The 26,241-nt window shown below is 52.4% G+C and overlaps 1 protein-coding gene across 5 annotated transcripts in view; it reads left to right on the top strand.

Moving 5' to 3' along the window:
• The window catches only part of Nfam1 (NFAT activating protein with ITAM motif 1), a 31,707-nt gene extending 10,768 nt beyond the window's left edge, over positions 1-20,939 (top strand). For 2 of the 5 annotated variants that reach the window (XM_048445017.3, XM_085678495.2), the window contains exons 2-6: positions 4,730-4,977; positions 6,094-6,206; positions 10,432-10,530; positions 17,191-17,277; positions 18,732-20,939. In XM_048445017.3, the coding sequence (XP_048300974.2) occupies positions 4,730-4,977; positions 6,094-6,206; positions 10,432-10,530; positions 17,191-17,277; positions 18,732-18,791 (607 nt within the window). In that variant the 3' untranslated portion in view covers positions 18,792-20,939. Of the gene's footprint in view, positions 1-160; positions 343-4,512; positions 4,603-4,659; positions 4,978-6,093; positions 6,207-10,431; positions 10,531-17,190; positions 17,278-18,731 lie in introns of those variants that run through there. The other 3 variants (XM_085678493.2, XM_085678494.2, XM_048445014.3) reach the window with 3 other exon arrangements.
• The last annotated feature ends 5,302 nt before the right edge of the window (positions 20,940-26,241 follow it).

The following is a 26,241-nucleotide window of genomic DNA, read 5'->3' as shown; positions in this document are numbered from 1 at the left end:
CAGGCCATATATCTGCAACCTTCCTGACCTCTCCAAAGAGGCAGCATTGAGTTCCTTCCCTTGCAGAAAACATGCAAGGTTCTTAGGACTGTCTTCCTGTCTTCCAGATTTGTCTCAGTTTAGCCTGCATTGAAGACCTACCTGTATGGTACCTTGAGCGTGACCAGAAGAGCCACTCTGACTTGTGCCAGGGTCCTTGGGACCCTCAGCAGCTCTGGTCTCTCTGAGGAAGTCACAGTCTTTGGTCACTTGGTCACAATGATTCCTTCTTCTTCACATCTCCAACCCTGTAACTGCCATGCTGACCTTGGCAACCGCCGTGCAGCTGGGAGTCTGTGGCAGGTGGGGACATCGCTCTCCCACTCAGCCCTTCCACTCCCACGTCACCCTGGGTGGAAGTACAGAAAAGGGAGCCATGTAGGGTCAGGGTCATTGTGTTCTGGGAACTGCAATGGCAGAAGGTTCCACTCAGGCTGGGAGGGATGGCGCACACCTTTAATCCCAGCACTCAGGAGGCAGAAGCAGGCAGATCTCTGTGAGTTTGAGGCCAGCTTGGTCTACAGAGCAAGTTCTAGGACAGCCAGGGCTACACAGTGAAACCTTGCCTTGAGAAACCAAAACAAAACAAAAGCAAGCAAGCAAGCAAGCAAACAAACAAAAACGTACCCCATAAACCTCTCCTTCCTCAGTCCCTGGAATCTGGGGTCCTCTCAGTCCTGCTCCTGGGGTACTTATCTCCAAAGACAGCTGCATAAACAGAACTGCAGAGAACACTCAGACAGCTCCCTGTCCGGGTCACATTGTCCTGTGAGTGAGACACTGCCACTCACAGTGATCCACTCACTCAGAGACCCATGAGACATGAGCCATGTAACCATTTGACTGGATTGTACAAATGTCTGGGATCTGACAGACTATCTTTGACAGCTGGTGGCTACCGTGCTTGGCTCCTCCATGAACACCACTCCCTCTCCATCCTGTGCCTGTGGCCCTTGGCTCTTCCCCCTCAGCAGAGTCAGGTGAAGCCTCGTTCCAAACACACTGCCACTGTTCATGAATCCTGGAAGTTTGAGCCTCTGAGACTCCGCTTGATTTTCTTTTAACATGTAATTATTTAGTGCGTGCATTCCCTTGCATGAGTGTGGCTGTCAGAGGCTAACTTGAGGGACTTTGTTCCTTTTCTACCATGTAGGTCTCAGGGATAAAACTCAGGCCATCAGGCTTGGTGACAGCCATTTTCCCTATTGAACCACACTTTCTCTTTTTGAGTTTTTATTTATTTATTTATTTGGTTTTTCAAGACGGAGTTTCTCTTTGTAATAGCCCTAGGCTGTCCTGGAACTATGTAGACCAGGCTGGCCTTGAACTCACAGAGATCCACCTGCCTCTGCCTCCAGAGTGCTGGGATTAAAGGTGTGTGCCCCCACACCTGGAGAGGTTTTATTTATTTTTTTATCATATGTTTATGAGTGTTCGCCTGAATGTGTCTGTGTACCCCTTGCATGCAGTGCCTGCAAAGACCAGAAAGGGGGTATTGGATCCCCTGTGACTAGAGTTACAGATGGCTGTGGGCTGCCATGTGGGCGCTGGGAATTGAACTTGGTTTCTCTGGAAGAGCAGCCAGTGCTCTTAACTGCTGAGCCATCTCTCCAGCTCTACACTGAGCCATCTTTCTACTCTCTCTCTGTCTGGAGTGAGGTTACTATAATTGCCTCATGGTATTAGACTGGCATTTAGCCTGTGTCATACCTGGCTAGGTTGATTTCCTATTCATGTTCTTTTCCTTCTATTTCTGGATACCCACTCCAAGTCAAAGAAGTTTTCAACTCCCCGGCACCTCCTGACCTACCTAGAGAGACTAAGTACTCCCTCCCTTCTACCCTCCCTACCTTCCACCCCAAGCATCTCTACTTTATCATCACAGGGGATGCTGACAGGCCAGGCAGTACCTGCAAGCTACCTGACACCCTTACTTTGTAGTGTGTGTGTGTGTGTGTGTGTGTGTGTGTGTGTGTGTGTGTGTGTTTAGGGCACAGCAAATGCTAGAGGGGAAGGTTGCATGAACTTAGAATTTCTGTGATCACATCTGTAGCTCTGGACCTTAAATGGGGGCTGCTTCTCACTGGCAAACTAATGGAGTGTGGCAGAGGACTGGAAATCCACAGTAGCTCCATGGTTCAGACTGTGAGGTGCGGACACCCCACAAAGGAGGGACAGTGATGGACTCCATCTCCACGTCAGACACCCTAGCAGCACTGTACCGACTGAGATTCCTCCTGGCTCTCAGCTGTCTCCAGACTAGTTGTCATTGCCTCTACGACATGGAAGGAGCTGAGTCCTTTCTCCCCCATTAGACATTGTGCTTTCAAGGCCCGAGGTTCTCCTTCCAAAGTCTCTGTGTACTATGACTGGCCAGAGTCGGGCCCTGAATTTTGTGATCTTAACCCTTTAACCTGAAAACAGCCAATCCCTTAAGGCTGTTGAACAATAGACATCTATTTTTATAGCTATCTCCAGAATTGCAAAGATTGGCTTAATTGCTCTAGCAGATTTTTTAGAAGGGTGCTTTGGCCCCGGGGAGGGGCAGATGGGGGGAAGTGGGGGAGGGTTAAGACAACTGGATGGTTATCTTCCTGCCAGAAAAATTAGGAAAGTGACTTCGTCATGCTGGCAGCATGTCTACCTCCCCTAGTCTGAGAGTGACCTCATAACACTGGAGAAGCTAAAGGTCCCAGGGAAGGAGGGATGACCCCTTTCTAGGTCTCTTTCGAGGGATCCCAACCTCCGCCCTTCACTTTGGAACCCTGGGGAAGCCAGCCAGGCTCTGCTTACCCTGGCGGCCTGACAGGAGCATATCGAGAGCCCATCAGGAGGATCAGGTACCGGGAGCCTGTGAGGAATCAAGACTAGGATCTCGGGAGTTGGCCGTAGGAAGGGAGCACGGGTAAAGGGGCTCTGGACAGAGGACTCTCCAGGTAAGAAACACAGGCAGAGGGGGACACAGACAGGCCACAGAGAGGGTATCTGTGGGTACAGGGGGCTGCTGGCAGTGCAGCTGCCGAGGGAAGGACTGGCAGAGGCATGGGACAGAAGGGGACAGGTGAGCTGCTGGCGGTGTGGGCAGAGCTCTTAATCACTCCATGCTATGGCTTCATGCACCCTCCAGCCCGTCTGGAACCCTGGGAGATCATTCTGTAACACCTGTCTCTTGCCTCCTCTATCCAGTCATGTGGTACCTCAGACTGCCTCTACCCTGAACTGAGGCTTCTTCATAACAAAGCTAGAACATTGCTCTGCCAGTATTGTGTTGTGTATATAGTATAGTCACCTGCAGCTGCTCCACAACAGAAGCCAGAGAATATGAGGGTAATGCCAGCCTAAGGGAAGCCCGGGACAGGGACTCCTTGCCAGGGAAGAGGCCTGGGCACTAACTCAGAAAATTCTCCCAAAGTGACCATTGTACCACATTGGCAGTGAACGTGGCACTATCAATGCCCCCTGTTCTTTAGGGGGTGGAGACTCTCTTAGAGGCTCCACAGCAAATTCAAAATATCAGCCTGTTCAAAGCCGTAAGCAGTCACTGGAGGATCATCTCCATCCCTGCCCTGGAATCTTCCAGAAGGCTCAGCCTCCCCTGAGGGCCCTTTCCCCAGGGGAAAGCTGAAGAGGCCAGAAGAGACCCTCCTGGCTCCATGCCAGCCCACAGGCAGGAGGCCCACAGCTCACTTTCCTCGGCAAAATAAATCTTGAGAGTTTCTAAGCGTCTCAAAACGCACGATCTTCTCCCGATTAACAAGCCGGCCTGCGTGTTCTTGGCTGCTTACTGCCGACCTCAATTTAAAAACTGTCTGCTGCTCAGCTGCTGGAGAGGAAGGGCCCAGGAGGCATGGAATATTGAAGCTGAGAGACCTGTGTTGCCAAAGTCGGGGGCGGTGGCTGCTGACCCTGCTCCAGTTCTAAACAGCCTCTCGGAAGCTTGCAGGAGGCCTAGCCAGGCTGGGCTGCTGCATGGGCGGGGAGTGGTGGGGGTATTTAGACTGTTTTCTGATGAGTGTGGGTTAGGGAGGATGGCTCCAGCGGAACTGGCCTTGTGATGAGCATTGGGCACAAGTGGCCACGTGTGAGCAGCTCTGCTTCTTTGGAGGACGGCTCCTGGAGGAACGGCTTGTTATACCACCTGGAGACTTGACAATGTTCTCCCAACCCTGATTCTGGAAATGGCCCATCTCTGCCTGCTGGCCACCCTCCCCTGCTGGCATGAAGACGTGCTCCCTCTGTCAGGAAGTGCTCTGCGTTCCTGTAGTCTCCTTTCCTTCATTTCTTCCCTAGCTATTGGTCCCTTAGGTCTGTATGGGTAACAAATGGGGGTGTCTTTCATCCTGTGGGAAGGAGAGGGGTTAGGAGCTCAGGCTCTGAGGTCCCCTCAGCCCCAGGGGTGTCTCTGCTTCCCACCTCCCACCTGTTGAAGAATCCATCCTAGTGTTGACCTTCCTGACTCCCGTTCTTCTTCAGTCAAAGCTTTCGCCTGGCCTCTGTCCATTGGAGAAATGGACTCTCCCTGAGGATCACCCTATGCAGTCCACATGCAGGAGGCACACTTGGGTGAGGAATCTTGCAGTGAGCTGTCACTTTATCCTGTCATTTCCCCTCCCCCAACAGGAGGGATATCAGTGACCCACACCGGCCTCCCTATCATGGTCTCTCTGGCCAACACGGCTGTCTCCTTTAGCTGCAGAATCAACTACCAGGACACCCCACCTAAAGGCTTCACCTTTAGCTTCTTTCATGAGGATCTCCATGGCAAGAGAAGTTTGGAGAAGCCAATTGACTGCAAACACAGTCCTGGCGCAGAGAACCAGACCCTGGATTGCGAGGTTAAACTCAGTCTGCCAAATGCATCGGCCACAGGCACTTACTACTGCTTAGTCCGAGGGCACGTCTCGGTGCAGGGCAGTGGCACCTTCATTCTGGTCAGAGGTAAGGCCTCCTCTTGATCCTTCCAGGGTGAATGAAATGCTGGGACCACCCAGCAGTTTCTCTGCCTTGCCTTCTAGCTTTGCAAACAGAGCAGAAGCCCTCCCCCCACCCCGGAAACCCCTGTCCTGCACCCACCTTTGTGTTGAAAGAGAAGGGGCCCAGTGTGTGGATCTGCCTCTAGTCACCTTGGACAAGTGACTTGAGAGAGGTCACTCAGCCCACTGGTGCCAGGATCCCATTAGCAGTGCAGGGCAGTGTGGGGTTAGGTGTGTGCACACATGCACTTGTGAGTGTCTTGCTTGAGTGAGCATTTGCCTTACATCATTCTGGAAGTAATTCCTAGTTACCATTCTCAATGGTGTGAGACCCCCAAAATTAAAAGCGAGTTGTGGTCAAAGTCCTGGTTCTTTCTCTAGCCACTTCTGTGAGTCCCATTGGAAGGCGCTGGGACTTTGGAATCCCACAGCTCTGGATTTGACTTTTTTGTCTTGCTGCTTGCCTGGATGTATGTGACCTTGGGCCTGACCTTAATGGCAGTACTCTGCTCATCAAAGGCTTTAGCAATGTTGCACAGGCTAGCCCATGAGGGATGCTGCCTGGGCACTTGCTCAGTAACTATTATGGACCCATAAGTGGGTTGTTCTTTGTCCTCTGTCAGCCAGATGAAGGCAGGGAAGGAGGGTGGAGGGAGTGTTCCCAATGAGGGGACGTTTGCCCCATCTACCCTTGGTGTAACTGTCCTTGTCAGTCCCAGTGTCCCTCACAGCATACGATCACATTGTCATTATTTCAGATACAAGGGAAGAAGTCCCCAAAGATGATATGACTCACAAGGGTCCCCTAGGCAACCCTCAGTGGTGCCAAGGCCACTGAATCAGGGCCACTAAAGGAAGAAATGACCTGGTCCTATCCTTAGAGTATCACGACAATCAATACACAAGTCAAGGCCCTGAAGGGTCTCAGAGGGGGCCCTGACAAGGTCAGGGGTCGTAGAGAGTTAGAAATGGGTAAAAGGGCAATGTGAAGCTTTGGGGCTAGGGGTTGGTAAGCCATGTAGGCCTTGATCTCGCCTGGGAAACTTACTCTCTGCTCCCTGCGCTCCTCCCTCCCGCCCAGACACAGCATACCAGCCACCTTCGTTCAAGCGCCAGGAGGCCCTGCTGTTCAGCTTTACCGGCCTGCTGGGTGCCCTGAGTGTACTGGGCACAGTTCTACTGCTTTGGAAGAAGGTGAGGACCAAGTGGATACGTAACACGTTTATGCTGAGTCTTGCATCCTCCATCCACACTATGGACCTGGGGAGGCTTCTGGGACCAGAGGAACTGCCCTGTCCCATAGGGTATCCTAGGCCCTGGGCAGGATTCTCCATCAGCCCAGAGGCCCACTTTGACCCAGTTGAAAGAAATAGGGGTTCTTTAGACTTTCCCAGGTTACTCATCCCTTAAGAATCCGGCAGAAGATGCAGGCTCCCATCAGGTTCCCGGACAGAGCCCACCCCCCACCCCTGATAGCCAGCCATGAACAAGGAAGGGAAAGCCTAAAAGATGCTGTGTGCCTGACCCTCCCACACACATCTCATGTGCTCCCTTCCGTAGCTCTGGGAGGACATTTCTTCCCATCTCGCAGCCCCAGAGAGTGAAGCCCAAAGCAGCTGTGATTTGCTTACGGCCATATAGTGAGCCCACGGCAGAGCAAGGGCTGGAGTGTATGTGAAGGGGACAGTGTGCTCCAGCTCTTGGCTTGCCTGTTTCCTGTTCATGATGACTCCCTAGAAGGGCTGACTCCCCACTGGGGCACCCCCCCATTCTTACCACTGGTCTTTTCTTGTCATCTGCCTCGGCCTGCGGTATGGGACTCTGCACTTACTAGTGTCCAGTACGAATCTGCTGGTGGGATCCTAATTCTCAGTCCTTTCATAGGAAATACACTGGTTAACTTTTAAAGTGGATCTTAGCCGAGTACCTGCTATGTGCCAGGCATTAGGATATATCAGAGATTAGGAACCCAGAGGAAACACAATGACTAAACTCCCAAGAGAGTCTGCTTGGTGGTCAGCGGGGGCTGGGGAAGGGGCTTGAGAGCACAGCTCCAGATCGGGTTTGTGCTCTAACCCCCCTCCCCCCACATTACCAGCTCTGTGAGTGTGGGCAGGGTAATCAGTTCCTCCCTGCCTCAACTGAGATCTCCGCAAAGGAGAGTCCAAGCGGAGACGATTCCAGGCATCCTGGCTGTGGACAGGAGGGCGGGGGTGGGAAGCACTAAAGAAGACCTGGGCTACTTTGAGCACCAGGGCAGCTAAGATGATGGCCTGAGAAGATGATGGCCACCGTGACATCCACCATGGGAGCAGGTGTGACGACTCCACCTGGCTGGGATATGTGTGTATAAAAACAGCCCTGGAAGGTCCTGGGCACCTTTCTCTGGGCACCTGGGTGACTTATCTGTCCCAGGGCTTATGTTTTCATCCATTGATGAGCTGCCAAGCCCCTCCCTAAGCTTCAGACCGGTACAGTGAACATGGTGACCCATATATATGGGGCATAGGGTATCTCCACCTCAAATGACCAAAAGAACAGTCTTCAGGACCTTAGGCCTCCTGAGGGCTCAGGATTAAACCCTGGAGCTGTGCGTGGCTTGTCCACTCACTTCCACATTCATCCCTCAGCCTATCCAGGGTCCAGCCCCTTCTCCCTGGCCCTGGCTTGGGCCCCATTACCCTCCTCAGGGTCCTCGACCACCTCCCCCACCCTACTATCCAGCCTCTGGTTTCTGCATTTCTGTTGTCTCCCTGCCTGAGTGAAGCACTCCACAGGACAGGGACTTGATACCCTGGTGCGTGCCAGAGCCTGGCACATAGTAGGTGCTGGTGGAAGAAATTATGGGATATATGCATGCTGATTCCTGAAAGATGAGGAAGAGCAAGCTAGGGCACAAGGAGGGCAAGGTGACATTATGGCTCCCATTTCAAAGCGGAGGAAACTGAGGTTTAACAGGTTTCTTGGGCAGAGGTACAGAGAGCTAGGTCTCAGCCCAGGCCTGCTGACCCTCCCTGACGCCTACTGGGGAGAGGAAACGTGGACAACAGAGCGCGAGGCACTATGGGAGAAGTCATGCTGGCTGGCTTACTCACCTAATAATAATCACAACCTGAAAGGACAAGTTCTGGCAGTTTGGGTCAGGGTCCTGAGTAGACAGAGCTGGTTCCAAGGGACAGAGCATCCCCAACCTCCACAGCAAAATGTAACCCAACCGAGTTTGCAAGTCCCCCCTCCCCCCCCCCTGTCCCCATAGGATTCCCGCTTCAGTCTGGGCCTCCACCCCATTGCTCCCAAACTTCAATCCACCTTGTACCTGCATCTGAGGCCAATTATGGAGGTGGATGAGAGCAAATCTGACCACGTCCAGCGCCCATGGCCCCGACTGTTCTCCACCATACCCCCCAGTAAAGGACACTAGTGTCATTTGGTATTCTGTGGCCTCGTCATTGCCCGTTTCCCCTTCCTTTCTCTTCCCTCCCCACTCTCTAGCCCGCCCTCCTCTCCCCTCCTGCTCCCTCCTCTGCACATCCCCAACAATCGGTAGCCTCCTGTGGAGTTGAGCACTTTCCTGAGGCCAACAGCGTAACTCAGCTCCCTGAGCTCTCAGTGGCAAACCCAATAGGCCACAGGATCTCCCGTGCTCAGCCAGGTCCAGCATGGAAGAGGGCTGGCACCATGGCCCACAGGTGTCTCATGCCAAGACCTGTGTTTTCTAGCCTGGATCCAAAGTGCTTATCCAGCAAGCTTCCAAACAGCCACTGCCTGGGAGTTCCTGTCCTTCAGCTTTAGTGGGGTTTAGACAAGCAGGCTCAAAAGGAGAGGGGCCAGGACCCCAGCCATCTTTGCCCCGAATGTCCCTGGGGTGTAACTGTGGCAGTGTTTCCAGGCATAGACAGTGCAGGGAGGTGCCAGGTCTATGTTTCCTCATGGGCAGTCTTTTGCTAGCTTGGCAGGCCTCACATTTCCTCCCTGTGAGATGGTAAATCCGTGTCCACTCCCTCAGGCTGTTGAGAGAATTAAGTGACAAGGACAGAGGTCTTTCTGAGTTATAAACCGTGCACAGGTGGCAGCACCTGTCTGTATGAGACCCACGAATTCCCACAAACAGATGCCAACACTCTCAGTAGCATTGGATTGGCATCTTAGTAAATGCAGACACGGGTTCCAATCCTGCCCCTGTCGCTTACAGACTGCGTGTCCACACAATCCCCTACCCTCTCCAAGATTTTACTTCTTCATGCGTAGAGCGGAGATGATCCGAGAGCTTGTCTGCAGGTTTTTGAAGAAGCAGCAACAGGGCATGTCTCCCTCCCTGACTCCATGTTCAGCTGTATGATGCTGAGACTGGGGGTGGCACCGGTTTCTGCCTGTGAGTTAAGTAGCTCTTGAGTGCTAATCCGGGAGTAAATGGGCTGGGGATTGGCAGGTGGCCAGGGTTTTTAATTAGCTCCTGCCCTGAGATGAGGCCGTTGTTGCTCCACTGTTGGCAGTGTGGTGCCTGTGATGAGGGGGGGCGTCCAAACTGCCTCCCCCTAGCCGTCCCCGAGGCCCGGTGCTTTTCCAGCAGGGTGACCCAGTGTTCTCCAATTCCACTTGCCATTTGGTTTTAGCCTTCTGGAGTTTTCCAAAGCTGGCTGGAGCCCTCGATGCTTCCTGCTCTCCTCACTGCCTTGCCTGTCATCCTGCCCATCAGGATAGTTAGCCTCAGGCTGACCTCTCCTTGAGCACCCCCAGTCCTGCAGGTTTGGTACAAGCCTGCCTGCCTGCCTGCCTGCTGTGCTTCTGCCCGGAGCCCTTGCCTCTGTTCATGCTGAACACACTCCAGTCCTCCTATTTCCCCCCAATAACCCCTTCCCAAGTCATTGGTCTCTGTGTCTAGAAAGCTCTGCCGTGGTAAAGTTGCTTTGTATGGCCCCTCTCTCCCACAAAATAAGATCAGGAGGGCAGGAATGTGTCCACCCTTTCACACTGCCCAGCTAATAGAGGTGTTCAGCCAACGTGAGGTGGTTGACTGAGATTTCCCGAGTGCCACCAAGAACCTCTCCTACATCCCCTCCTCCTTGAAACTTTGTAATCGTCTCGCTGAGGGGCTACTGCTGAAGACGTTGAAGCTAGAGAGAAAGCGTCTTCCTTCAGGGCCACAGTCGGTGAGGGGCTGGCTGGCATTCACTTGGGGCCCACCTACAGTTTTGTCCCTAGAGTCAGGCACTCTGCCGTGACATCGCCCCACGTGGGTCTTCCTGTTGCTTCAGGCACCTCTCCCTGGAGACGGTGAGTGGAAAGGGTTGAGTGATTAATTTTTGTGTTGCCCCATGGTAATCAGCAATTTCCTCCCCCAATGGGGTCTGTAAGGGGAGGGAGAAGGGAGAGCTGCTTATCCTCAGCCTCCACAGCCCTGGCTTCCTTCTCCCTACAGAAACAGATGTCAGTTCTGGGCAAGCACATTACCAGGACCTGCCCTGGTCCCAGATCCACCGGCGGAACCACAAAGCCTCCAGCAGAATCCATCTACACGGTGAGTCCCAGCGCCCTTCTACCTCTCTCGGGCTTGACCTAGGGCCTGGCTAACTGTGTGAGGGTAGTGTTTCCTAATCTATAAAATAGACACAGCAGTTCTACAAATTAGGGATTTCTACAAAGGTCAAAGGAGAGGCAATGTGTGGGCCCCCTTCTGGACCATGAGGCAGTGAGACAAAAGTTGGCAAGGATGAAGAAAGTCCCTTCAGCTGAATTATCCCCAACCTGGCTTGCAAGCTTTTTCCTATTTCTATTGCACAAGCGACCCTGACGCAGCAACAGCCAAAGTCACAAAAAGAGGAAAGGGCCCGGCACCACCCCACACCCTTGACACATCAAGGGCTTTCACTTGTCTACCAGTCCCTTCCTCATCTATCCCTTCAGTCACAGCAAGACTCCATGTGGGACTCCATGTGGGAGTCACACACCCTGTTGTGTCACGTGATCCTCTCCCCCACCCCCACCCCTGCACAGTTTTCACAGTTACAAGGAAAGGGCTTGAGGAGACTGTGTCTGCCTGGTCACTAAGACGAGGGATTCCCCCTGAGTTATGTTGCTTACAGTTCTGGGAGTAGTGTCTGCTCAGTGTAGACAAAGTCAAGGATTTACCGTCCAGTGTCAGCCAGAGCCACCAGGTGCTGCAGCTGACCCCACAGCTGGCTGCTTGGGTAGCCAAAGACATATTTTGAGGGTGTTTACCACTCCTCCTGTCTCCAGAACCTTGTTGATGCACACATGAGACCTGGCCACAAATCCTCACCCAAAGCATGATCAGAATTAGGCTATGTTTGCTGAGGGTGGGGGAGGCGGCAATGAGGCCAAGGAACGTTCCCGTGGGGGGCAACACTGACAGCTCTCAGAACAGGACAGTTCTCGAAGGGCCCTTAGTTTCTCCTCTCCAGGGACTTTCCACCAGCTGCTGCAGCGTATGCCGCCCCAGATTCCCCCAAATTCCCTCTTCCTTCCCAGCAGCTCCACACTAGGAGAGAGTGTGGTGTCAGCTGCTATGTGAAAATCAATCTCTCTTTCTCCCAATCAATCTCTTCCTCCCTCTCCCTCCCACTCCTTTCCTTGCTCATCTGGGAATGAAACCCAGGGTCTTGTACACACTAGGTAAGAGGCAAGTACTGTTCTCCCGAGCAGTAGCCTCAGTCCTTATAATTGCTTTTATTTTCAGCTTTTGTCTTTACACCCATAGCTCAGGCTAACGAGTTTTTAATCCTCTTGCCTCCACGGCCAGGGTGCTGGAATTCCGAGCTTGAGTTTCATTATCCAACTGTATTTTAAGAATGTAGAGTTGCACAGAATTTTTTAAAAGATTTCCTTGATTTTAATGTATGTATGAACCTTTTGCCTACATGTATGTCTGTGTACCACTTATGTGTTTGGCGTCCAAGGAAGCCAGAAGCAGGCATCAGATTCTGTAGAAATGATGTTACAGACAGTTGTGAGCTGCCATGTGGGTGCTGGGAATTGAACTGGGGTCCTCTAGAAGAAGAGCCAGTGCTCTTAACCACGGAGTCATCTCCCCAGCTCCTTTGTAATATTCCTTGTCTCTGGCTAAATCTATTTTTTGTATGTACATGTATTCTGACTTTTATATCCTGAATGCCATTGAAACTGGCTTTATGTCTCACCTGGTGCTCTGCACACGCTTGGCAAGCAGCCACACTTCACTCATGGTGCGTGAGAGTTCTATATGTGTCCGTGATAGCAAATTTGCTGATCACATTGCTAAAATAGTCCAGATCCTTGTTGATCCCTATTGATTTCCTTTGTCTGTCTTATCAGGTGTTGAGTGTCTGCCGGTGCGATGGTGGGTCTGCATACTTCTGTTAATTGTGTCAGCTTTGCTTTCCTTCGTGTGGAAAAGCACTCACACTTTATCCAAAGCACCGTAGCACTTGAACTTGTGTTCAGAATCCCGACCTATTAGAGTTTCTAAACGGGCTAGCCTGACAGAAGCGAAGCCTTGTGTTTGTTTTGCTTTAGACAGGGTCTCACTGTGCTAACTCGGACTTGTCTGGAACTTGCTGATTCTACTACTTAAACCTTCTGAGTCCTGGTCCTGATGATTAATGCAGGGTTAGTCATCCAGCACTGCCTTTGCAGCTCCCAGCACACTGTGATTCCTTCCGTCTTAAATTCCTCTTCTTGAACTGTGTTCCCTCCAGTTGCCCTCCCTTCTCTACAGATGACAGAACGCCCCAGGGTGCCTTTTCTTGATTTTTTTTTATTTGACATTTAAAAAGAAAGTCTGTGTATGCCCGTGTGTGCATACCATCTGTATATGTGAGTGTGGATTTCAATGTGTCGCAGTAAGTGTGTAGAGGTCAGAGGGCAAACCGGGATGCTGGTCCTCGTTTTCTACCGTAGTTGGGACAAGGTCTGCTTGTGTTCACTGCGCCATACTCCAGGCTAATTGGCCTGCGAGCCTCCAGGAATTCTTGTCTCTGACTCTCATCTCACCGTAGGAGTGCTGGTATAACAGACATACACTGCTTGCACCTGGTTTTGTATGGATTCTGGAGATTTGAACTCAGGTCCCTCACACTTGTGGCAAGGGCTTGGCCCACTATGGCGTCTCCCAGCCCTCCCTCGCTCCTTTCTGACTGGCTAGCCCTGCAGCCACCCTTCACCAGAACTCTCCTTGGCCGGCTGTCACTGTGGTTCCACGTGGCTATATCTGACAGGCAGTTCTGGGTCCCCAGGTCCCTTGATGACTCAGCAGCTTCTGACAGCTCCCTGAGTGCTCCCTCCTCCTCGATTCTAGAACATTTCATTCTTTCTCGATCCTCCCCTGATTCACTGCCACACCTCTTCAGCCCCCTCTCACTGATTCTTCCTCGGGAGCTGTGGAACCCTCATCTCCAAACATTGGTGTAGACATTGGGGTTCAGCCCTGGGACCCCTCACCTCTTTTACTATCACTCCCCACTCCCCACCCCTGAGTGATCTCATCGGGAAGGGTTCTGAATACCATCCATGTCTGAATCAGCCCCAGCTTTTGTCTCATACATCTTTGAGCCTTGGACCCAGCTCCACTGAGATGTCTCATTAGCAGTTCTTAGCCAAATTCCAAATCTTCAGGCACTGTGTGCCTCTAACATCCTCTTCCTGGAAAATGCTGGCTGTTCTGTCACTCAGGCCAGACGCCCTTCCTGTTCTTCACTTGGCTGGCCTGTGTGCTGGTACCTCACTATGTAGACTAGGCCGGTCTTGAACTCGCAGAGATTCCCTTGCCTCTGCCTCCCAAGTGCTAGGGTTAAAGGTGTACCTGACTATGCCTATAGAAGCAATTCTTGAGACCATCAACCCTTTAGAAGTTGCCATTCCACCCTAGACCAAGATTAGAACTCTGTTCACAGCCTCCAAGCTGTCACTGTCTACCCGTCAAGAGGTCCTTCCTATACCTACTTTCTGCTCAGATGGTCCTTTCCAAAATAATGTTCACGACAGCCTCCCCTGGCTCCTCTCTGTCTCTCCAGTCGTCATGCCTGCTCTTCCTTAGGTTGTCATGGTCTCCCTCAAACCCTCTCCTCATCCTGCACAAGCTCAGGGCTGTGGCCTGACGTCTGCTCGGACCTTCCAGGGCAGCTTAGATTCAAGACCTGATGCAGGGTAGAGGGGATAACTCTAGCAAATGGGGTGTCAGTAGCTTTTATCTTTTTTAAAAAAATGTTTATTTATTATGTATACAATATTCTGTCTGTGTGTATGCCTGAAGGCCAGAAGAGGGCACCAGACCTCATTATAGATGGCTGTGAGCCACCATGTGGTTACTGGGAATTGAACTCAGGACCTTTGGAAGGGTAGGCAATGCTCTTAACCACTGAGCCATCTCTCCAGCCCCTGTCAGTAGCTTTTAAAGACCTCCCCTCACCTCTGCCCTCTGCCTCTGCCTGGCCCAGTGTCCCCACCCCCAATGCCTCATTCTTGTCCTCTTTGAAGTGACTTAAAAAAAAATTACTTATTTTTCTGTGCATTGGTGTTTTGCCTGCCTGCATGTTTGTATGAGGGTACCAGGTCCCCTGGAACTGAGGTTACAGACAGTTGTGAGTTGCCATGTGGGTACTGGGATTTGAACCACGGTCCTCTGAAAGAGTAGTCCTAACTGCCGAGCCATCTCTCCAGCCCCATGAAGTGACTTTTCTCACACTCAGATGTGGTATTGGAAAATCTTTCCCAGGAGTGGATTGGCGACTTCAATCATACCAGACCCCCGACCCAGAGCTGGGGTGCTCCACAGTACCGCCTCTTTCTAAGCTGTAATCTCAGAGCTAGCCCATGACCCTTGAGTACTCTCAGAGGAGATCCAGACCCAGACAGCCCGCTTCGCACTGCCCTAAACCAACCTGGAGGCTGACCTTGATTCTTCCACCAGGCTAATGAACATTTGTAACTGCCCACTGGGCAACAGGAGGCAAAAGGGCCTGTAGGACCTGAGTCAGAGAAGTGACCGCTGCAGAGCAGAGGCCAGCAGAGCCTGAAGACAATCTGGCAGAGTCGAGGGAGGCAATCTCCCCGTTAACCTTGCTGCCCATTGCTGAGAAAGGCCCAGAAAACTGAACTGGACGAGAGGCTTGGAAGTGTCCTGCTGACAAGGCTCTCTCCTGCATTTCACAGCCGGAACAGCAGGTCAAACCCTGAATGCAAATGCAGCCAGCAGGTCAGGATTATCAAAGGCTCCACTGGACACCAGCTGTCAAAGGCCTTTTACAATGCAGACACCAGAAACAGGGTGCCCTTCCCTGACTCTGATGGTCCCTGGCTTCTCTGGGTTTGCACCTGCTAGGGTGGCCAGAATAGTGGAGACATGAGAGAGAGGGAACCACCTGTGGTCCCTGGGTCTGTGAGGTCTGAGAGAGGCCTGAGGGGTCATACTGTGTCTGGGTAACATGTTCTACCCTGTGCACTGGGCGGAGGTCAGTTCTCTGGTCAGGCACAGAGGCCCACAGGGTTCAGAATGGGCCTTGGAAGTTCTCTTCCCTTGGAGATGAGGCAGGCTGGAAAATCCTCTTCCAAGCCCCTCCCTCTGTCTAGCTGAGAGACACTACGAGCAGTCCTCAGGACAGCCTCGCCACCCCTGCCTGTGTCTGGTGCCCTTGAAGTTAGGGTCTCCCAAGCGCCAAATGGTTTATTACAGGGGTTTTCATGCGTGGCTACCTCTGGGCGCTTTCTTCCCTTCTCCCCTCCCACCTCCCCACCCTCCTCCTGCCTCTGAGCACCACCTGTCTCCCCAGCCTGCCTCACCAACCCCTGCTTGACTGTTGCCAGGGAAACCGCCTCCTTGGCAACAAGCCGGCATCCATGTGACAAGTACACGGGGGAAGGGAGGGTTTCTGCCTCTTGCTTGGGCTTTTGCAAGCTGTGTTCTAGAGCTCCGAAACACCGCAGCTGGGGTGGTGCCTTCCTAGAGGATCTTCGAACAACTGCACATTAAGCACCTACTGTTTGCCTAACTCGGTGCAAGGCTCTTTATGTGGAGCCTCATATTTATTCACGTGTTGGGCCTATAAGACAGATATGATAATTTCCATTTTGTAGATGAGGAAACTGAGGCACAGAGCAGCAAAGAGGCTGCCTGTGACAGCAGGTACTAGACAGCAGGTATCAGAGCCAAGAATTGAACCTGGTCTTGTGTGACTTCAAAGTCAGGGTCTTCTCACCGTCTTGGAATCTGTGGTCTGGCTGCTAAAGACCCTCAGGAGTGACTGGCCCCACACACCTAGTAAGGGAGAAGTTCCCTCACCAGTCCTCACCTGGTGGCACTCTCACTGTGCCGAATCCAGCTATAGAGTTCGGAGCCCACAGACAAACCAGACATGGTCCCTGTCCCCAAGAGATTCCCAGTCTGCTGAAGGCTGTGGGTGTACCTTGGATGTGAACCATATCCAAGTGAGCCACAGAGGCTGGGTCCCAGCTTCTCAGCCCCAGGGAAGTTCTCTGGAGAAGTCACAGATTGCAGGGCTGTGGTCAGGGGGAAAGTGGGAGCGTGTGTTTCCAAGGGTGCATATTTAGGGAATGACTCTAGCCCTAGATGGCCAGAGTAGGGTGGCTTGAGGGGACCAAAGGGAAATACAGGCTGGGGAGAGAGCAGCGTACACTGGGCTCTGGAGCTAGACTCTGGAATCTTCCAGCAAGGCACAGGACTGATGAATGAGGAGTGAGCTCCCACTGCATGCCTGGGTTGTCTGGGAGCCCAGAATGGGTAGTGAGTAAGAGGAGACCTAAAAGGTGAACCGGTGGATGGGATTCCGTCATGGACAGTCCCTGAACCAGGGATTGAGGGCAGAAGTTAGCAGGGGCCTTAGGTATCATGTAGGTGGTTTCCTGCTGCTGCTGGGGCCTCAGGGACCTGAGGACTGTCAGGGATGGTGGGCCACAGTGTGTCCTTTTGCCAGCCAGGGGGAGTCTGGACTGAGTCCCAAGCTGGGCTTTGCTGGCGGTCCTTGAGGGAAGCAGTGTGGTATAGACAGAGTTGTCCCTGTACAATTAGTCTCTCAAGTGACTTAGAGACTGGCAGTTTTAATGGGGACAGCCCAGGGGTTCTGCCCTTCCCTGGGCTTCCACAGCACATCCGGTTAACAACAGGCAGGAACCTGGGGACTGCCCTTCTATGTTACCTGCCATGACACTGGTGCCCTCTTTCCTGCAGGGTCTACAACGCCGAGAGACAGAGGTCTATGCCTGCCTTGAAGGAGAGACTGGCAGCCCTGTCTCCAGCCAAAGTCCTCGTTCCAAGGTATGCCGGGGCCTGGGGACATGGAACCTGCTTCCTTCTCACCTCTCCCTCATCTATGCCATGGGAATTTAATAGACCCCAGAACTGGGCCACTCACAATTGACTGTGCCATCCCCACAAGCTGACCTAGTGGTTGGGAGGACTGGTCAACCAAGCTTTGAACTTGGTTGATCCCTCAGCAGCCCTGCAGCCTTGGAGGAGCCTGAATCTCCTGGTCTGTATTCGGAGGAGCCAGGGTAATCCTCACCTCCCAGGCTTTCTTTGAGAACAGCTTACCTTGTTGAGAGGGCAACCCAGGATCTAGTGTGAACTCACACAGTGTGGCGATTATAACCACCACTGGTGAGCACTGTGCAGTGTCTACACTGGCCGGTCAAGTGAGAGCATAAGGCTTCCAGATGGCCCCAGGCATGTGCTGGTTACAGTCTGAGCTGGCTGTGCACTGGTGCCAGCTCTAGCTGCTATTGTAACTGGGCCTCGGGCTCACTACTTTGTCACGCTTTCTCTCTTGAACCTCAGTGTGCTCATCTCTAAAGTGGATGAGTAATACTGACCTGAGCTGCCAGCTTTGCCAGAATTCAAAAGAGTAACGTGAGTCCCAGAGCTTTGAACTCTGCAAAGTGTGGGAAACCTGCAAGGTGGGTGGTCTCAAAACACCGTGGAGAAGCTTCAAGGAGTGCAGGAACTGGTACTTGGCCCCCTCACTCCAGGCTGGAAGTGTTTGTTGAATCTCTAGTTTTCAAAACCCTGAACTAGGCCCTAACTGGAAACAGGGTTTCCCACCCTGGACCACTGGAAAGATCTCAGTCAGTGTCTATACAAGGTCAGGCTCTGGGGTGCTAGGCAGGTAAGTGAGGTACACTTGCCTTCTAGAAACCTACTCTGCGGGAATAAACTACCGACCCCAAAGGCATGCAGAGAAATCGGTAGCCCTGTCTGGAGGACAGGTTCTGTGGTGAGGCCAGGCCAGCATGAGGAACAGGGAGGGTTCCCTGGTCCTCTTAAGATGCACCTGCCGGTGAATTCTCGTAGTTAAGGGCTGGGTGTCTATGTGGAGGGGATCACATTCCAGGCCAGAGAGGAGGAGCCAGAAACTGGCCCTGGGAGCCTGCTGGGGTTAGAGGGTAGAGGGCAGCTATGGAGAGGCATGGCAGAAGAGGTGGGCTTGGGAACAGAGGTCATGTTTCCTATTGAAGTGACTCAGTAAGCTGTCTGCCCCTAACCAAAAATAAATTGGTACAAATTTATAGCCAGGCGTGGTGGCTCAGCCCTATCACTCCAGCATTCTGGAGGCTGAGCAGAAAGATTGCAGTGAACTCAAGGCCAGCCTGGGCTACACAGTGAGATCAATGCAATAAATGAATAAACATTGGTTCAAATTTGTTCTCTTCCTACCTAATATTTCTCTCTCTCCTTTCTCCCCCCTCCTTCGTTCCCTCTCTTTTCTCTCCTAGGAGAAACGAAATAGGTTTGAGGAAGACAATGAATTTAACCTCGTCTATGAAAATCTCTAGGAGACGTTCCATAAGCCATGAGCCTTTTCTTGGATTAGGAACCCAGAGCCACTTCTCTTGTCCAAGGACATGATCTGGGCCAGGAACAGGGCCCGTAGACCATGCCGTCACCTGCACATTCAGGCTTCTTCCTGCTTTGGCCTGACCTACTCTCTCATCCTTCCTGCCAGACAGAAGTTTCCATCTCCGGGCTTTCGCCCAGCCTTCCCCTCCATCTAGAGAGCCATTCTTCCCCTGATCCTGTGGGCAAAGGGCACCTCAGTTCCCCCCCCCCAGGCTCTTTTGTCCACCACTTCTTTCCCTCTTCATCCTTTACTGCCATCCCTTACAGAGCTGTGCACATGGCTCTCTTCGCACAGGTCTCCACTGGGGCCCGCAGGCAGATCAGGGCTGTGCCTGGTCACTGAGCCGTGCTCCCTGCTCAGTCAGCCCAAAGGCACAAATTCACAGCCAGGCGTGGTGGCTCATGCCTATCACTCCAGCATTCAGGAGGCTGAGCAGAAGGGTCGTGGTGAACTCAAGGTCAGCCTGGGCTCCAACAGTGAGATCAATGCAATAAATGACTGCTTGCCACATACTGGGTGGAGCTGGGGAATGGTATAGCTAAGGAGAAATGAAGAGTGGGCAGCGAAGAACTGCATACACAAAAGCTGGCTGGGCCCAGGGCCGGATATGGAGGCTTAGGATATGGCAGGTGGCGGTGAACCAGGGCCCGGAGCAGGGAGGTTCCACACCACACGTACTGGTGAGAAAGGGAAGCCTGGTTTGCTTAGGGTAGGGGTGGAGGACAGATTACAGGTGCTCCTTTCCTCCAATAAGAACGCCTAGCTGATTTCCCACCAGCCTGTGTGGGCACTCACCTCACTGTGCCTACTGCCCTTGGCTCTCCAGGCCACTTTCTTACTCTACCCTAAGACCCAGCTCCCCCAAATCCCTTCCTTGTGGCCTCTTCTGACCCCACCACCCTCAGCTTCATCCTATTTTCTTCTGTCTTTACTTATTTGCTTTTGGCCCATTCTGCCCCAACTTCAGATGGAGACCAGCCTAGCTGTCTCCATGCCACTTCCGTGGCTCTGCTTCCCGGGGTAGGTGGGCAGGCGGGTCTCTGTGCTGAAGTTCAAGCCAGGGTGGATGAAAGTGACCCTCAGTCTTTCTGCCCCCTCCCCCCACCAGAAACTCATTCAAGGAACCCCTCATTTCATCCTCCAGGCAGCTCTGCAATAGGGGAACCATATCCTTGGAAGACAGGGACTGAAGGCCTTTGTGTCCCGGGCTGCAGGGATCCTTTCTCACCCTTCTTCCCTCCTTTGCCTTTCCCAGACTCAGTTTATCTGTGAAACAGACAGGCCAATCTACTTCCCCTGCTTTCCAGGCTACTTCAAAAGTTCCTGGAATGTTCATTGCAAAGCCTGTGTGCACCCAGGGGACAAGGATGTATCGATGTGCAGGCACCTAGCCTGGACCCAGCAGTACTGAACCGTCTCCTCTCAGGCAACACCTTCTGTTCTGCAAGTGAGACCCTCCTTGAAGGAATACAAAGGCTAGAGCGGAGGACACAGGCTGATCTCTGGAAGCCCACTGTGCCCCTGGATAGTGGCACCAGTCTTTTCTGGGCCCAGTGGCCAGGAACTGACAAGCCTGGTTCTATCAAGGCCCATTCTGTGAACATCCAACAAGCAAGGCTCCTCATGGACTGGGTTAAGTGAAGGCCTGTGCTCGAGGATGGCTTAATGAGTTCCTGGTCTGTGAAGGAGGGAAATTGTGTGGCACAGAGCTGTCCCCAGGCTCCCGACTCCAGCAGCCTGAGAGGAAGGTCAATGCTGGGGTGGGAACTGCAGCCAGCAAACACTTGGCTGCTACTTCCTCTGCTTCCTGAACTCTATAGCCAGTCTCTGAACTCTCTGATTGGGACTCAGGTTTTCCCTGCCCTTTCTAGGTGAGTGAGGAAGCCTGGTGGGAATTCACATGGTGCCCTGGCTCAGGACACAACACCCAGCTCCCCCCAGAAGTCCCCAACGTCCCCACTGCCTCTTCCCTATAAAAAGTTGAGGGGATCCTGGAAAAACCTACTTTGTTTTTGTCCCTTGCCTGTGAAAAGCCTCTGTGGCTTCTACTTCGCTTGCAATAAAGTCTCAGCTCCTTACTGTGGCCAAGGGACTGTGCAAGACCCATTGCCCCTCCTGGGAACACAGACATTGCCAGAGTGATATGACAGCTGAGGTCTAGTTGCGCCAAAAACGGGTACAAGGTTGGGCGACAGGACTTTACGAAGGGCCCTGTTGGTCAAGAATCGAGTCTGGGAAGGGAAGGAGAAGGAAAAGAAGAGGAGGGAGGAAAGGAACGTGTATGATTCAGGGTGGGGGGACCTAATAAGGGGTTTCCATATTAGGGAGAGTTAGGGCAGAGTATTTTGTGTCTCCCAGTAGTCAGCAAAGAAGGCTGAGCACCCACCCAAGCCTAAGAGCCTGGGGAGAGGAGCTGGTGCAAGGATGAAGGATGCAGATGGCAGTGAGGAAGGAGAAGGAGAAGAGGCCCTGAATGTGAACCCCTTGGGGACAGGCCTTGAATCGGAAGGGAGAGGAGAGGCACAAGACCTCCCTTAGGACCCAGCTCCACTTCCTAGCAGCAACTCATCTGCCTGCCTGAGCCTGGGTTTCCAGCGACAAACCAGACCACTCAGGGTGTAGTCCTAAAGACAGACGGGAGCTCCCTGGTCCCCGCTGAGTATGTTTCCTTGATTCAAACTGCTAGGGCAATGATAGAGAACAGACAGATCTCAGAAAATGGAAGCATCCTTCTCAGGAGGCAGATTAGGGCTTCTTCAGCTACAGGGGATAGCAGGTGGGTAGCGCAGGCCGTGGTGCAGAGGGGAGGTGGTTCTTGGGTCTAGCAGCACCCCCAGAAGGGGCACAGCTGGGAGGTACTTGAGAGAGGATGGCTGAATGGGGAAGGTAAAGAGGAGCCTGGGCTCTTCAAGGAAGGCTGATGTGACCGTCTCATGGGTGGAGCTTGTCCTTGTCCCTGCCTGGAGGGATTTCCACGCACTCTTCTGGCCTAGGCTGCTGACTCTCTGAGGTCTTCTCACCTGGTAGCTTCTTTAGAGCCTTAGGACATCAGGATCACTTCAAGGGACACCCTACAGCTTCCCACCTTCAGCTTCTCCCAAGAGTGGTAAAGGACTGGAAGTTGATGACCCCCGCCCGACCCCTCAATTGACTCCAGCTCACCACAACCTTTGCAAAAGAAAAGCATCTCGAGAAACCAAACCTCAGGAACTAGGTACAGGAGCTGTGCCCCCACCCCCAGAAAAAATTTCCAGAGGATTCTGTGCAGCAGTTTCCATGGGAACATGTGCTTGTTATCAGTGATGCTTAGTGGGGCTAGAATGTCCCTCACAGCCACTATCACAGGACTTTAGTGGGTGGGCTCTGCTGGGGGCATCATTAGTTCTTTGGCCCCTAGCTCTCATTAACCTGAAATCGAGTTACAGGCAAAACCTGCCTCCTTTTTTTCCCTCCTCCTCCATCTAATTTAAAGGCCATGTTCTAGCCTAAGGATGCCTCTGGGACTTCAGGGATGGATTTTTATGTAGTTCAATAGTTTTCTTGGCACACAGCTCTTCCGGGAGAGGTGGGCTATTGCCTCGGCTCAGTCAGGCTGAGTGGCGTCAATCTGTCCGTCAATCTGTCCCTCCTAAATGCCTGGGGATGTCATTTGCCCACAGGAGGGACTTCAGCACTGGAGACGTCACTGGAGTCGTCAACACGAGACTCTGTGAACCTTGCCGGCTCCTCCTTGAACCGTGGTTGTAATTATGGCCCCCAAGCCTTGATTGAGCACTGGCTAAGTGCTGCTTTCTGCACTTGGCATTGAATTTGTCGCTATGAATACAAGCAGGTGCCACAGACACAGAGTGTGGTAAAACATTTAATCTCCAGCACGGTGAAATTTGCTCTGATGCACCCGCCACCTCCTGGCTGCCATCTGAAGCCCCTCCCTAGAGATTACAGCTAGGCTATTGGGAAGGCCTTTCTCTCTGGTTAATCACAGCCGTATATTTGGATGGATGAAGTACAGGGCGTCCGTGGGAGAGCTCTGAAGAGCTCGTGCAGTCGTTCTGTAGGTGTTTGCATTGGCTTTGCGCACAAAGCCCCACGTGGGGATCTGCCCAAGACAGCGTGTGGATGCTGCCAGACTCTAATTACAGCAGAGGGCTCACAGGACGAATGGCCCTAATTTAATCAGGCCCCTATCAATGGCCTCTTCAGCTGTTTCCGATTTTTCAACCTCTGTGTAAGGTATTTCAGGGAACGTCCTCCAATCCACCACCTGGACTGCACTTGCTGAACCTTCCCTGTGGGAAATGATGGAAAGAGACCCCTGGGGCTCCCAGTGGGAAGGGTTCTTCTTTCAACAGGCGCTCTCAGGCACAGAGGTTGTACTGGTATTTTTGTCTCTGGATTTTTTATCGGCAACACCTCATTCTGAAAACAGACCTGTGAGTGAGGTGTGGGGTGGGCTGGGGTGGGATGTCTGATCTCTCTGGTTTACCGAAGCAGAAGCTAGTGTTGAGAGAAGTTGATAGGACAAGCCCAGAAGAGATAGGGCAACTCTGGGCTAGCTCCAGATGAGAGCATGTCTCCATGGGTTAGGCCAAGGAGTGATGTCATGGGTAGGCATGGAATAGAAAGAGCTATCAAGGGACCTGATGCTGGGGAAGGCCACTGAAAGCCCCTGCAGAGATGGTCCATATCTAAATTCTCTCCCTCCCTTCCTCCTTCCTGCTCTATGTGTTGTGGGGAGCGGGGCTCCTGCTACCTCCCAGTGAACTACATCCTTGATGGCATAGAGGCAGGACACTGCAGGTCCTGGAGTTAGATTTGTCTAGCAGCCTGTACCTGATAGCTTGGACCCTGGGATCCCAGGTGTCCCCTAGAAATTCCCAGGCACAGCATGTCTGGAAGCAGGAGCGGCCTCCTAGGAGCTTCCTAATCCGGGATAATGCTGCTGTAATTGGCACCGCTCTGCCTTTGTAGCCCTCTCATTGACTGCAAACTTACTTTGCAAGTGGCTATGTCTGCAGTGGGTTTTCTTTTACCACTCTGTGGGCCTTTGGGGGCCCAGCAGTCTTGCCTTTTGCTCTCTGGCCTGTCTCATTCCCAGTCCTCAGGCTCTATGGACAAGATTCTGGCTAACCCTTCTGCCTTCGATGAGAACGTAGCCACTCTGCCCTGGGCCTTAGATAATCTGGGGGCTGCTTTTCTCCTCAGATCCCTGTCTTCTTTCCTGTCTGCTTAACTTCTTCTTCTTTAGACCTTCCCTGATTCTGCACCAAGTCAGTATTTCCATAGCTCAAACCCACCATGTTAAGCTCATTGTCTGCCTGAACCAAATCACCTTCATGGCCAAATTCACTGTAACAAAGGGGACAAGTTCATTCAGTGCGTTAGGGTGGCCTTTTCCACAAATGATCCTGGGAAATGGGCATCGACACGGCCGAAGGTGACTCACAACGTCACGGTGGCCTCTGCTATGTGCAAGAATGGGGCTTGAGTCCTTTGCCAGCTCTCAGGCCTCTGTTCACCCATCTGTCCTTCAACATCTGTCAGATCCAAACCTATTCCAGTCTCTCTGCTGAGAACAGGGTAAGCATAGGTGGTCCTGGGCCGGGAGAGAGCTTGCTTGGAAGAGCGCATGTCTAGGATGTACAAAGCTCTGGGTTTGATTCCTGGTACCATGACCACACATACCTGGCATCCCAGCACTCAGGAATTGAGCCAATGAGGAAACTCAGGGAGTAAAGATGCTTTCGACCAAGGCTGATGACGTCAATTTTCATCCTGAGACCCACATCATGGTGGGAGAGAAATAACCCCTCACAATTGTTCTCTGACCTCCATACGCGTGTTGGGGCATTCTCACACATGCCCGTGTTCAGGCACACACACGATAAATATGATTTCAGAAGTTTTAAAGAAACTCGAGGTCTTTTACTATGTCCTGATTTCAAGGCTTGCCTAGCTTATATACAACCCTGCCAGAAAAAAAAAATGGTCCCGACAGATCAGCTGTCATTGACCTAAAGTCACTTCAAGTCTGACCTGTGACTGCTGCTCAAATATGCTCCAGTCGGCACCTCAGTGTTCCCCTCCATCCCCTGCCAAGGCCCCTCATTCCATCCTTACTTGAAGAAGAGGATGCTCAGATACCCTTTCCCCATGAAGCTTCCCTAAGCCCCTCCCCCACCAGGTGGTTTATTTGTTCTTCATCACCTCATATTAAATCAGTTCACACAAACCCCCCGTCTTCTCCCAGGAGGCCCTAAGCTTCCCAGCACAGAGAAACCTTGTTTGTGTCTCTTTGTCTGGACCCTGACTCATACTCAGGGCTCAAGAGTCATTTGTTTAAAGAATAAATGACTCCTTCCCTGCCTTTGCCTCTCAGTGCCTGTGCTTGCTGAAGAGGGAGAATGATGCTGTGTTTTTTGTTTTTTTTTTTTTCCCCTGCTCCAGTTTCCGGGAAGTGGAAATTGAATGCCTGAAATGTAACCCATCTTATATATAAGAGAATTGAAATGGGCATGTTGGGGCATCTTCACCACCAGAAGAGTCCCCACAATAAATATACAGGGGTTCTGGAGGCCATACCACCTGCCTGGTAGCTCTAGGTCCAGCCACCAGGGGGGACAGGCCAGCAGCTGACAAGATGCTCTGGTGATATGAGCTGGCAGACCAAATCAGGGGCCATGAGGCCTGTAAGTGCGGTTCTGCTAATTGCTCCCATGAGCCCCTGTCACTGCCAGGGGCAGCCTCAGCCAGCTCAGCAATGTCCTGACCACACTCTCATTTCACAGGATGGCCTCTCTTCCTGCCTGCAGGTGAGGTCAGGCACCCTTGGCAGAAAGGGCCTAGGATTCCCCAAGTTATCAGTCATACTGAGTCAAACCAGGGGTCAGAGGGTGGGGAGATGGAGAAACCCCTCTGGAATCCCTTTGTTTGTCCTAAAGTGGATGAGTCTGTGTGGGAGGCACAGAGCAGGATCCAGCCATGCCCCAGCACCCTCCTGCAGAAGCCCCTCAGTCAGCTGCCTCTCTCGGCAGTTATTGTGTACCGTGGAAGAGCCAGGAGGGCAGCTGGCTTCTCTGAGGAACAGCTAAACCCTATAGAAATGGACAATGCTCCAGAGCCAGGGCACCAGATCCAGAAAGAAAAGTGGTAGGCGTGGTCCTGGGATGTGGTTGCATTGGTAGAATGCTTGCCTAGAATGTACAAAGTCCTGGGTTTGATCCCCAGCACTGCATAAACCAGGCATGGTGGAACATGACCATAATGCCAGCATGCAAGAGCTAGAGGCAGGAGAATCAGAAATCAAAGCTACACACTGAGTTCAAAGCTAACCTAGGTGCGTGAGAGACTGTTTAAAGATTAAAAAACAAGCAAACAAACAAAAA

This window comes from Myodes glareolus, chromosome 19 (assembly GCF_982192425.1).
Source record: "Myodes glareolus chromosome 19, mMyoGla1.1, whole genome shotgun sequence".
NCBI lineage: Eukaryota > Metazoa > Chordata > Mammalia > Rodentia > Cricetidae > Myodes > Myodes glareolus.
The sequence above is the reverse complement of the archived record's forward strand: the minus strand, read 5'-3'. Positions and strand labels throughout refer to the sequence as shown.